This window comes from Bos javanicus, chromosome 1, assembly GCF_032452875.1.
Source record: "Bos javanicus breed banteng chromosome 1, ARS-OSU_banteng_1.0, whole genome shotgun sequence".
Lineage (NCBI taxonomy): Eukaryota > Metazoa > Chordata > Mammalia > Artiodactyla > Bovidae > Bos > Bos javanicus.
The window spans coordinates 69,102,447-69,115,709 of record NC_083868.1 but is presented as its reverse complement, the minus strand read 5'-3'; the positions used below and the strand labels follow the sequence as shown (position 1 = coordinate 69,115,709).

Below are 13,263 nucleotides of genomic sequence, written 5' to 3'. Positions count from 1 at the left end.
AAAAAGTCAGTCTTCTTTGCTTCCTGGCAAAGAGTGTCTCTTTTCAGTTGAAATGTCAAATAGACTTTATACATACTGCATCCCTTATTCTTAAAAGAGCATTATTATACATACTGAGGACTCTAATCATTTGCTGGTCAACATAATTGGGTGGAAGACAGTACTGATGAAGCCAAGATAAGGAGTTTAATCCTCAAAGTCAACAGTTAACTCTACACGTAGAAAAACTCTGTTCTGTAGCCATAGGCCCCACCCCTGACCAGCCAATTTTACAATATACACAGCACCAGTTGTGGGGAGTTGGAAGTTCCAGAAAGATCCAGCCCATCCAGGAGAAAAACCACACAAGGCAAGTGCTCTAGGCGCCAACAGCTCAGAAAGATTCCTCTGCAATCCCAGCTTCCTTCCACAGTGAGGAGCAGCAGTCCTGAGGGAGAGGGAAAGGAAGATGCCCCACCTGGGAACCCCCACACCTACCTCCGTGTTGACTCCTAGGGCCTTCTCCAGGGAGTACCGGTATTTTCCCATCCTCAGTGAGAAGTCTCTGTAATGCTTGTCCACTGTGGTCACCCATTTCCTGATCTCTGTGGCATGAATGTGACCTTTTTCCACAAAGCTATCAGCCAGCTGAATCAGAAGCTTCACCTTCTCCTTTGTTTGCTGCCCCAAAAGATGGTCATAAGTTACTAGCTGACCTTCACTCTCATAACCCATCACCCCATCCGTCTTTCCTTCTTCACAGCAGCCATAGAGACCTCAGAGCCAGACTGCTGGGATTTGTACCCCAGTGCTGTCACTTATAGGCGGGAGGTCCTGGGTAAGCTACTGAAACCCTCTGTGCCTCAGTCCCTTCATCTGCAAAATAGGGGTCATAACAGTGTTTACATCATAACATTGCTGTGAGCATTACATGAGTTGACAATGCAGGATGGGTCTGAATACAATGCTCAAAATAAGAGCTCAGTAAGCAATATATGTTAGCCAGTATGATTACTGATGTAAGAATCTCTTATGTTAATATAGTACTTTATTGGTTTACAGAGCATGCTAATATCACATCAGAGGCTTGTTTGAGTCTTAAAGCATCCCTAGAAGGCTGGTGGAGGGAGGCGGTGAAGGTCTTATTGAGTCACATATGAAAAAAGCTGAGGCTTTGAGAGGCTTAGGGCTTGTCCAAGTTCATACAACCTGTAAGTGGTTGAGTGTATTTGCCTCTTGTCTATAGTTTCTAGTTCTCTCCCTTCATTGCACTGGCTTGAAGAAGGCTTTCTAAACCTCAAGTGTGTTGGTACAGCCAGAATCTGAAGAAATCTAACTAGCAGGTTTAAGAGTAAACTCTGTCTCTTTCACCACCAGGATCTTATCTTTAGTTTTCTTTAGAGAGAGGAGTGAACAAAGCTAGTTTCCATCACAGGGCTAAGTGAGGTGGAGCCATGGCATATATTGGGTTAATTTCATTCCTAACAAGAGTGTGTTCAACACCTACTCTGACCACACCAATGTGCAGAGGGGTGTGGAAACTGACTTGGGGGGTAGAGAAGAGAAGAAAAAGAGATACTCATTTCCTACCAACAGTCTTTATTTCTAGAGGGACAAGACTTTCACCCAGAGTAGTTAAACAACTCAGGGCATTGTATAACTGAATGCCAAAATGTAAAGCATGTATAGTTAACACTGCAGTGATTTTAAAAAAGGAAAAAAAATAAAGGTGGGCTGGCCGAGGCAGGACAGGTCTCATGGGGGAGGTGGGGTCTATGTGCATTAAGATATAGAAATGGAATGGCTGTCCAAACAAGCAAACGCTTGCTCATCTTTTATCCTAAGTTTGGGTTTTGAAACTCTAAAGTCTATTAGGAAAGTCTGATAGATTTGAAGAGAAAAGAAGAGTATTTAAATACTATTCTGAAAAATAACCTTTTTCTTTCAAACAGGGGGAAAGTAAGTCCAAAATTTGGACCATGCTACAATCCAGATAACTGAGGGAAGCAGGCAGAAAATCACTGGAGCAACAGTGGAACAGATAGAAGAGCCTTTCATTCCTTATGCCACCACCATCACCCTGGCCTCTCCAGGCTCATCTACAGCCCCTCCTCCCATGAGAGACTGATCCTTTCAAGAAATGCCCGAGGTCTGGTGGGAAAGGCAAGAAGAGAACTTGGCCACCACACAGCCAGGGCTTCCGCTCTCCAGCAACTCACTGAACACGTCTGAGCCTCTCTATCTCAGTGCAGTGGGCTGGTCCCTGGGGCTGGGAGACAAGCGGCCAGAAGAGCTTTAGTGTGAAGGAGATAAGGTGGGTATGAGGACAGGAGAAACACCTCTCTAACCATGAAAAGGCAAACAGCAGCAGCACTGAGAATCAGTCAATAAAAGATACCTGGTATTCCAAGAACTTTTAAAAAACTTTATTTATTTGGCTGCACTGGGTCTTAGTTGTAGCATGTGGGATCTAGTTCCCTGACCAGGGACCAGACCGTGCACTGGGAGCACAGAGTCTTAGCCACCGGACCACGAGGGAAGTTCCCCAAGGACATACATGTCATTGTATTTGGGGTTTTCCCCCTGGAAAACAATTTTTCTTAGTTTTTTTTTTTTAACTTTAAACATTAATTTTGTAGCTATAATCAAGAAACCTATCTTTATATAAAAGTCTTGGAAATATATATCTATTCTCTGCTATTGGTACGGAGACTTGCGTATGAGATGGGGGTTTATAGCCTATTGGTAGCAACAGTCCTACCAGAGCAGCTATAGCAGAGGAAATTATATCCTGAAACATCAAAACTGATTTCAGCGTCAATAAGGAGAATGGCATGTGAGCAAGAGCATTCCAGGTACATGTGGAACCCGGGGAAGCAAACAGACAGTGAAATGAGCAGCACAGAAAGGCCTTCCTCACGTGGCCTCACCTGCCTGTGTGACCACAGCTCTCTGTGGCTCCTAAACTCCAGCCATGTTGAGCTCCGCCTGCCCCTCCTGCAATCAGTGGCTCTTCTTCACCTCTGGCTTTATCTAAATGTCCCTCCTCCCCTCCCAACAAGCTGAGGGGGGATTGCCCTTCCCAGTCTTCACACAGTACCACACACATGCTGCTACTTCAGTGTGTATCATCCTGAGTTATTTATGTGTCTCCTTCATTAGACCATATGTTTCTAAGAGATAAATGTGATATCTTACTCATTTGTATCAGCAATGTTTAGTAGGTATGACATAAATGTTGGGAAAATGGATGAGTGGGCAAATATTATGCTGAAAGGTGAGCAGAGCTAGGCCAGCAAGAGTTGAAGGCTTACATGGGGAAGAATTGTTGTTCAGTCAATCAGTCGTGTCCAACTCTTTGTGACTCCATGGACTGCAGCACCTCAGGCTTCCCTGTCCTTCACCATCTACTGGAGCTTGCTCAAACTCATGTCCACTGAGTCAGTGATGCCACTCAATCATCTTGTCCTCTATCATCCCCTTCTCCTCCCACCCTCAATCTTTCCCAGCATCAGGGTCTTTTCTAATGAGCTGGCTCTTCACATTAGGTGGCCAAAGTATAGGAGCTTCAGCTTCAGCATCAGTCCTTCCAATGAACATTCAGGATTGATTTCCTTTAGGGTTGACTGGTGTGATCTTCTTGCAGTCTAAGGGACTCTCAAGAGTCTCCTCCAACAACACAGTTCAAAAGCATCAATTCTTCAGTGCTCAGACTTCTTTATGGTCCAACTCTCACACCCACACATGACTACTGGAAAAACCATAGCTTTGATTATATGGACCTTTGTTGGTAAAGTAACATCTCTGCTTTTTCATATGTTGTCTAGGTTTGTCATAGCTTTTCTCTCAAAGAGCAAGTGTCTTTTAATTTCACAGCTGCAGTCACAGTCTACAGTGATTTTGGAGGCCAAGAAAATAGTCTTTCACTGTTTGCATCATTTCCCCATCTATTTGCCATGAAGTGATGGGACCAGATGCCACGATCTTTGTTTTTTGAATGTTGCATTTTAAGCAAGCTTTTTCATTGTCTCTTTGACCTTCATCAAGAGGCTCTTTAGTTCCTCTTCACTTTCTGCCATAAGGGGGTGGTGTCATCTGCTTATCTGAGGTTATTGATATTTCTCCCAGCAATCTTGATTCCAGTTTGTGATTCATCCAGACCAGCATTTTGCATGATGTACTCTACATATAAATTAAATAAGCAGGGTGACAATGTACAGCCTTGATGTACTCTTTTCCCAACTTGGAACCAGTTCATTGTTCCATGTGAGGTTCTAACTGCTGCTTCTTAACCTGCATACAGGTTTCTCAGGAGGCATGTAAGGTGGTCTGGTATTCCCATCTCTTTAAGAATTTTCCACAGTTTACTGTGATCCATTCAGTCAAAGGCTTTAGCATAGTCAATGAAGCATAAACAGATGTTTTTCTGGAATTCTCTTGCTTTTTCTATGATCCAACGGATGTTGGCAATTTGATCTCTGGTTCCTCTGCCTTTTTTAAATCCAGTTTGTACGTCTGGAAGTTCTTGGTTCATGTACTGTTGAAGCCGAGCTTGGATGATTTTGAGCATGATCTTGCTAGCATGTGAAATGAGTGCCATTGTGTGGTAGTTTGAACATTCTTTGGCATTACGTTCTTTGGGAATGGAATGAAAACTGATGAACAGATTTGAGTCATGAAACGGACCCAATCCCTCCTGAGAGCAGTCTGAACTGATTTCTAGTAGGTGACTGTGGTGGCACCATGTGACCTGCTGCATGTCTGGCCACTGCTGATGAGATCAGATGTAAAACCTGTCCCATGAGGGCAGCCCATCGGTATTCAGCCAGTGACTTCCAAGGTGTCCTGGTCTAGGAGCTCTTACTGAACAGGGACAGGGGCAACATGCTGGGTGGATTTTCTGGGAACGTGGACCATAGAGACAGGGTTCTGGGTAGCTTTTTGCAGAGCAGAAGTGAAAGCAGAGAGCAGACAGGAGGAGAGAAGGGAAGTGAGTCACAGTGGTGGTGGTGTTAGCCTGTGATGAGCTGACCAGGCAACACAGCTGCTGGGACTGTCCTTGGTCTCAGGTGACATCCCAGTTTTCATCTCCAGAGGTGAGACTACGCTATATGTCTTGTTCTTCCCATGGGGTTGAGTCACTCAGCTTTTCCTGGGCTCCTGGGAAGTCCAGCTACATAGCTTCTGTCTTTATTTCCATATCCTGCCATACAATAATCTTTTCCTCTTTGTAACTTAAGCCAGTTTGAAACTCAAACCTCACCACCAAGAAGAGTAACTTATATAGACTGACAAAGTGGGGGTCAGATTGTAGAGGTGCTTGCATGTTAGGTTCAGAAGTAAAGACATGATCCTGTGGACAAAGGGAGACTTTGGGGAATATAATTTACTTGGGATTGGAAATTTGGGACTGACATCTCACTTATCTTGGGCTTCTTATGCCCCCTATTATATGTTTTGCTCTTTCATTTTGAATTCTAATTGTTATTGCTGGAAAAAACAGAAGTTAAAACAAATAAGAGTTCAGTGGTTCTATTTTTCTTTTTTCTTCCTTTCTTTCTCTTCCTTCCTTTGATCAGTTAATATTATACCATCTTCCCTAAGCACAGTGCCTTACTCTGAATATAGTTTGTTAAAAACCCCTTTGGTGTCTTTAGCACATTTGACAAGTCTTTAAAATTTAGCCTTCTTGATATATTCTTATCAACTCATTATAAACTTCCAATTGGCCTTTCATTGCTAATCTGCCTTGTACTTATTGCTACATTCTTTGTAGGTATGGAATTATCGAGTTCCCTGTATAGGAAAACAGTTTCTTGAGGTATATCTTCATATTCATTTCATGGGAGAGAGATTGTCATTAAACATGAAAAACTAAACTTTTCACAATTCATATGGAAACACAAAAGATCCCGAATAGCCAAAGCAGTCTAGAGAAAGAAGAATGGAGTGGAAGAATCAACCTTCCTGACTTCACGTTATACTACAAAGCTACAGTCATCAAGACAGTATGGTACTGGCACAAAAACAGAAATGTAGACCAATGGAACAAGATAGAAAGCCCAGAGATAAACCCTTGCACCAATGGGTACCTTATTTTTGACAAAGGAGGCAAGAATATACCATGGGGTAAAGACAGCTTCTTCAATAAATGGTGCTGGGAAAACTGGACAGCTACATGTAAAAGAATGAAATTAGAACACTTGCTAAACACCATACACAAAGATAAACTCAAAATGGATAAAGACCTAAATGTAAGACCAGAAACTATAAAACTCTTAGAGGAAAACATAGGCAGAACACTCGATGACATAAATTAAAGCAAGATCCTCTATGACCCACCTCCTAGATTAATGAAAATAAAAACTAAAGTAAATAAGTGGAACCTGATTAAACTTAAAAACTTTTGCACAGCAAAGGAAACTAGAAGCAAGGTGAAAAGACAACTCTCAGAATGGGAGAAAATAATAGCAAATGAAGCAACTGACAAAGGATTAATTTCCAAAATATATAAGCAGCTCAAACAACTCAATACCAGAAAAACAAACAACCCAATCAAAAAGTGGGAAAAAGACCTAAACAGACATTTATCCAAAGGAGACATACAGATGGCTAACAAACACATGAAAAGATGCTCAATATCGCTCATTATTAGAGAAATGTAAATCAAAAACTACAATGAGATATCACCTTACACCTGTCAGAATGGCCCTCATCAAAAAGCTTATAAACAATAAATGCTGGAGAGGGTGTGGAGAAAAGGGAACACTCTTGCACTGTTGTTAGGAATGTAAATTGATACAGCCACCATGGAAGACGGTATGGAGATTCCTTAAAAAACTAGGAATAAAACCACCATATGACCCAGCAATTCCACTCCTAGGCATATACCCTGAGGAAACCAAAATTGAAAGAGACACATGTATCCCACTGTTCATTGCAGCACTATTTACAATAGTTAGAACATGGAAGCAAGCAACCTAGATGTCCATCGACAGATGAATGGATAAAGACGTTGTGGTATATACGTGTGTATGTATGTATGTGTGTGTGTGTGTGTGTGTGCATATATATACATATATATATATATATATATATATATATATATAGAATATTACTCAGCCATAAAAAGCATTTGAGTCAGTTCTGATGAGGTGGATGAACCTAGAACCTATTATACAGAGTGAAGTGAGTCAGAAAGAGAAAGATAAATACCATATTCTAACACATATATATGGAATCTAGAAAAATGGTACTGAATAATTGATTTACAGGGCATCAATGGAGAAACAGACATAGAGAATAGACTTAGGACATGTGGAGAGGGGAGGAGAGGGTGAGATGTATGGAAAGAGTAACATGGAAACTTACATTACCATATGAAAAATAGATATCAAACGGGAATTTGCTGTATGTCTCAGGAAACTCAAACGGGGCTCTGTATCAACCTAGAGGGGTGGGTTGGGGAGGGAGATGGGATGGAGTTTCAAAAAGGAGAGGATATATGTATACCTATGGTTTGATTCATGTTGAGGTTTGACAGAAAACAGCAAAATTCTGTAAAGCAATTTTATCCTTCAATAAAAAATAAATTAATTAAAAAATACTTTCTCAATATCATTACTTATTGAGAAATATAAATAAAACCCACAATGAAATGCCACTTCATACCCTCTAGTATGACTATATAAAGAATACGGATGATAACCAGTGTTGGAGAGGATATGGAGAAGTCAGAACTCATATACACTGCTGGTGGGAATGGAAAATGGTGTTCACACTTTTGGAAACAGTTTGGCATTTCCTCAAAAAGTTAAATATAGAGTCATCATGTGACCCAGATATCTACTTTCAGGTATATACCTAAGAGAATTGAAAACAAATGTTCACACCAACACCCGTACACAATGGTCACAGCAACATCATTCACAGTAGTCAAAAACTGGAAACAATTCAAATGTCTATCAACTGATGAATGGATAAACAAATGTGGTATATATCCATACAATAGAGTATTATCCAGTCACAAAAATGGAGTTCCAATGAAGACCTGCTGCAAAATGGATGAATCTTGAAAATACGTTAAGTAAAAGAAGCCAGATACTAAAGACCACATATTATATGATTCCATGATTCCAAGTTGCATCACAAATTGTCTGGAACAGGCAGATTCATAGAGATAGAAAGCAGATTAGAGGTTGTCAGGGGCTTAGGGGAGGAAAAGACGCGAGTAACTATTGATGGGTATGGGGTTTATTCTGGAAGTGATGAAATATTCTGGAACTAGATGGTGGCAATCGTTGCACAACCCTGTCAATGTATGGAAAACCACTAAATTGTAAAAAATGGAAAACAGAAGAATCTATAGAGTTTTCCTATTAGAAAAACTGAGTTCTTCCAGATGTTAAGATGATTAAGCTTTAATTATCACCATATACCTTGGCCCTTTATAAATTTTGAAATCCACAACTGGAATATATCACTTGGATTCTTCTAACTGGCTTGACTACAATATAGCACAACAAGAAAATTTTGTTTTCCTCTTATCCTCACACAAATTCTCTTTATCTTATTTTTATTCTCACATTGTTGTATTGCTATATAGAAAGTACGTTTTGATATGCAGTGTTTCTTCTACTTTATCTGTTTCTTTGGAATAGAGTATCTAATTTGATAGACTCAGTATATTCTATACTTCCCTGCTGGCTCAGACAGTAAAGCATGTGTCTACAATGCAGGAGACCTGGGTTCGATCCCTGGGTTGGGAAGATCCCCTGGAGAAGGAAATGGCAATCTACTCCAGGACTATTGCCTGGAAAATCCCATGGACAGAGGAGCCTGGTAGGCTACAGTCCATGGGGTTGCAAAGAGTCGGACACGACTAGTATATTCTATTGCTCAATTCAATCCTGTGGTCCATCATACTTTCTGTCTTGTGGTTTAAGGCCAATTTGGTTTCTATTTCAAATTCACTTTACTGGTTATAAAGATTAAAACCAAAGATGGGTGGTTAAAAGAGGTTTGCTTCTGGTAAGTAGGAATAGGCTAGGGCAGGAGGCTATTGCCTTTCATCAGAAGATCCCCAGGTGGATTTGTTAACTTGTAGATATTCTCATACCAAATAGTCCTGACAGCTGGAAATGATAAATGGGAGGATGAAATCCCATTAACAGAAATAGTTAAGAGTAAGAACAGAGAGAGAGCCAAAGTAAAAAAATCATATTAAATAGAAATTAGAGGAGGAAGGGTTCTTGAAATCTACCCAGACTTTTTTTTCTCTTTTGTTCTCAAATATTTGTAGCCTCTCTTCAATGTATAAGATATAGTTCAGTTCAGTTGCTCAGTCGTGTCCAACTATTTGCAACCCCGTGAACCGCAGCATGCCGGGCCTCCTTGTCCATCACCAACTCCCAGAGTCTACCCAAACCCATGTCCATCAAGTCAGTGATGCCATCCACCATCTCATCCTCTGTTGTCCCCTTCTCCTCCTGCCCTCAATCTTTCCCAGAATCAGGGTCTTTTCCAATGAGTCAGCTCTTTGCATCAGGTGGCCAAAGTACTGGAGTTTCAGCTTCAACATCAGACCTTCCAATGAACACCCAGGACTGATCTCCTTTAGGATGGACAGGTTGGATCTCCTTGCATTCGCAGAGACTGTCAAGAGTCTTTTACAACACCATCGTTCAAAAGCATCAATTCTTCAACGCTCAGCTTTTTTCACAGTCCAACTCTCACATCCATACATGACTACTGGAAAAACCATAGCCTTGACTAGACGGAGCTTCATTGGCAAAGTAATGTCTCTGCTTTTTAATATGTTATCTAGGTTGGTCATAACTTTCCTTCCAAGGAGTAAGCATCTTTTAATTTCATGGCTGCAATCACCATCTGCAGTGATTTTGGAGCCCCCAAAAATAAAGTCAGCCACTGTTTCCACTGTTTCCCCATCTATCTGCCATGAAGTGATGGGACCGGATGCCATGATCTTTGGTTTCTGAATGTTGAGCTTTAAGCCAACTTTTCACTCTCCTCTTTCACCTTCATCAAGAGGCTCTTTAGTTCTTCTTCACTTTCTGCCATAAGGGTGGTGTCATCTGCATATCTGAGGTGACTGATATTTCTCCCGGCAATCTTGATTCCAGCTTGTGCTTCATCCAGCCCAGTGTTTCTCTTCTTCTGCATAGAAGTTAAATAAGCAGGGTGACAATATATAGCCTTGACTACTCCTTTTCCTATTTGGAACCAGTCTGTTGTTCCATGTCCAGTTCTAACTGTTGCTTCCTGACCTGCATACAGGTTTCTCAAGAAGCAGGTCAGGTGGTCTGGTATTCCCATCTCTTTCAGAATTTTCCACAGTTTATTGTGATCCACACAGTCAAAGGCTTTGGCATAGTCAATAAAGCAGAAATAGATGTTTTTCTGGAGCTCTCTTGCTTTTTCAATGATCCAGCAGATGTTGGCAATTTGATCTCTGGTTCCTCTGCCTTTTCTAAAACCAGCTTGAACATCTGAAAGTTCATGGTTCACGTATTGTTGAAGCCTGGCTTGGAGAATTTTAAGCATTACTTTACTAGCACGTGAAATGAGTGCAATTGTGCGGTAGTTTGAGCATTCTTTGGCATTGCCTTTCTTTGGGATTGGAATGAAAACTGACCTTTTCCAGTCCTGTGGCCACTGCTGAGTCTTCCAAATTTGCTGGCATATTGAGTGCAGCATTTTCACAGCATCATCTTTCAGGATTTGGAATAGCTCAACTGGAATTCCATCACCTCCACTAGCTTTGTATGTAATGATGCTTCTTAAGGCCCACTTCACTTCACATTCCAGGATGTCTGGCTCTAGGTCAGTTATCACACCATCGTGATTATCTGGGTCATGAAGCTCTTTTTTGTACAGTTCTTCTGTGTATTCTTGCCACCACTTCTTAATATCTTCTGCTTCTTCTAGGTCCCTACCATTTCTGTCCTTTATTGAGCTCATCTTTGCATGAAATGTTCCTTTGGTATCTCTAATTTTCTTGAAGAGATCTCTAGTCTTTCCCATTCTATTGTTTTCCTCTATTTCTTTGCATTGATCGCTGAGGAAGGCTTTCTTATCTCTCCTTGCTATTCTTTGGAACTCTGCATTCACATGGGTATATCTTTCCTTTTCTCCTCTGCTTTTCACTTCTCATCTTTTCACAGCTATTTGTAAGGCCTCCTCAGAAGGCCATTTTTTTTTTTTTTTTTTTTTGCATTTCTTTTTCTTGGGGATCGTCTTGATTCCTGTCTTCTGTACAATGTCACGTACCTCCACCCATACTTCATCAGGCACTTTATCAGATCTAGTCCCTTAAATATATTTCTCACTTCCACTGTATAGTCATAAGGGATTTGATTTGTCATACCTGAATGATCTAGTGGTTTTCTCCACTTTCTTCAATTTCAGTCTGAATTTGGCAATAAGGAGTTCATGATCTGAGCCACAGTCAGCTCCTGGTCTTGTTTTTGCTCACTGTATAGCGCTTCTCCACCTTTGGCTGTAAAGAATATAATCAATCTGATTTTGGTGTGAACATCTGGTGCTGCGCGCCTGTGCCGTCGCAGCTGCTGCACTCGTGCGCCATCACAGCCGCCATAAGATACAGTTAGGAAAGTGAATAAAGCGTTGTTCTTGTCCTTTTGGATCTTGCAGGCTCATACAGGAGACAACACTGCATACACATTACTGGGAGAACAGAATGGTCAAGACAGGTGCCTTAAGGGCTACACAGACAATGGCTGCGGTCCAAGGATGGGCCAGATTGTATTCTGGCAGGTAGGCAGGATCACGGAGGAGGAGGCACTGAAGTGGAAAGGTGGCATCTTTTTAAGAAGTACAAACTAGAGGGAAGAGAAGGCTAATCTAAGGAGAAAATCAGTATAGAAAAGATACAGAGGCACGAAAATAAATGATGTATTTCTTGGAGGGTAAGAAAATATATCCATTCAGCTGGAGTGTAAAATTTGCATAAATGGGTAAGTGAAGATACAGTTGGGGTTGTAAGGTGATCCAGATGTAGATGTTGTTGAGTGTTAGCCTGAAGACACTGGAGAGTTATAAAAGCTCTCAAGCTGGTTGGCAATATGACCAAAGTAGTGTTTTAGAGAGGAACACCAATGAAGGACAGGATGGACTGGAAGGAAGGAAAGGCTGAAAGCAAAGAACCCAATTAGGGTGACAACAATGTGAACAGAAAGGAGAAAGATAGGAAGATTGTAAAAGAAGAATAAAATTAATTGACTAAATGATTCTCCACATTTCTACTTGTGTGATGGGCAGATTCTGATCCTAGGAAGTTCTGGGTATCTGCTGTGATCCATCCTATGTGAATAGGATCACCATGGATCTGATACTATTTAGACTACTAATGATTCATTGTTGACACTATCTGGAGATGGGCAGATGGATGCAAAGTGGGTAATTCAAAACTATTTTCATTTAAACTATTTCATTAAAAGAATTTAAAAGGGTTCTGTGCATCTGCCACATCCCTAGTGCTGTTTGTTCTAGCTGGTGTTGAAATGAATTTCTTATCTGATTGACAGCTTTTCATATTGAGTGACAAGGCCCAAAAGCTCACAAGTGTGCAGAGGAAAACTCCCTGCTATCAAGAGTTTGGGGTGTAGGATTCACAAAGTGTAAAACCACTTCTGAAATATCTCAGGAACGAGGCTAAGAGTCTAATTTTGTTACAGCAAATTAGAGGGAGATTTGCCATAGTGTCAGAGGGATCTCTGGGTAAGGTAGGCATTAATATGTTCCTCCCTTGACTGCCACAAAAGCAGCTCTCATCCTGGAAGAGCATCTGCCATGTCTGGAAGTGATGCCAAAGGTGGTCCTCCATGGCAGGGAGCCCAGGGTGAGGGACAAGGAAGCTACAAAGAGGGAACTGAGATAGATTTCCTTCAAACCCAAGGTCCTCAGATCAAATCCTGGCTAGGAAAACATGAAAACAAGATTTCCTTCTATTATAGCATTCTCCATTCAGTGTGAATGGGGGTGTGAGGATGTGGGTACATACACCAGAGTGTGTTTTGCTCCCCAGGGACCCCAGCCCAGCTCATTTCCTGGGCAAGGCCAGATGGAAATAGTTCTGGAATCTGCTTTGTGAAGCCACCCATAACCACTGGCCCTTCTCAAAAGGTGGACTTCCCAAGCCATTCAGATTTCAAGAGTATGTGGCTGATATTCATACACACAATGTGCATTTCACATGAATACATTCCTTTGCTGTATTTGGTCTAAAAGAACACAGCAGATTCC

At 41.3% G+C, this 13,263-nt stretch overlaps 1 protein-coding gene across 20 annotated transcripts in view; it reads right to left on the bottom strand.

The window, feature by feature from the left end:
• KALRN (kalirin RhoGEF kinase) overlaps positions 1-13,263 on the bottom strand; it is a 689,867-nt gene that overhangs the window by 248,960 nt on the left and 427,644 nt on the right. For all 20 annotated transcript variants that reach the window (XM_061408919.1, XM_061409480.1, XM_061409007.1 and 17 more), the window contains exon 22: positions 478-660. In XM_061408919.1, the coding sequence (XP_061264903.1) occupies positions 478-660 (183 nt within the window). The remainder of the gene's footprint in view (positions 1-477; positions 661-13,263) is intronic.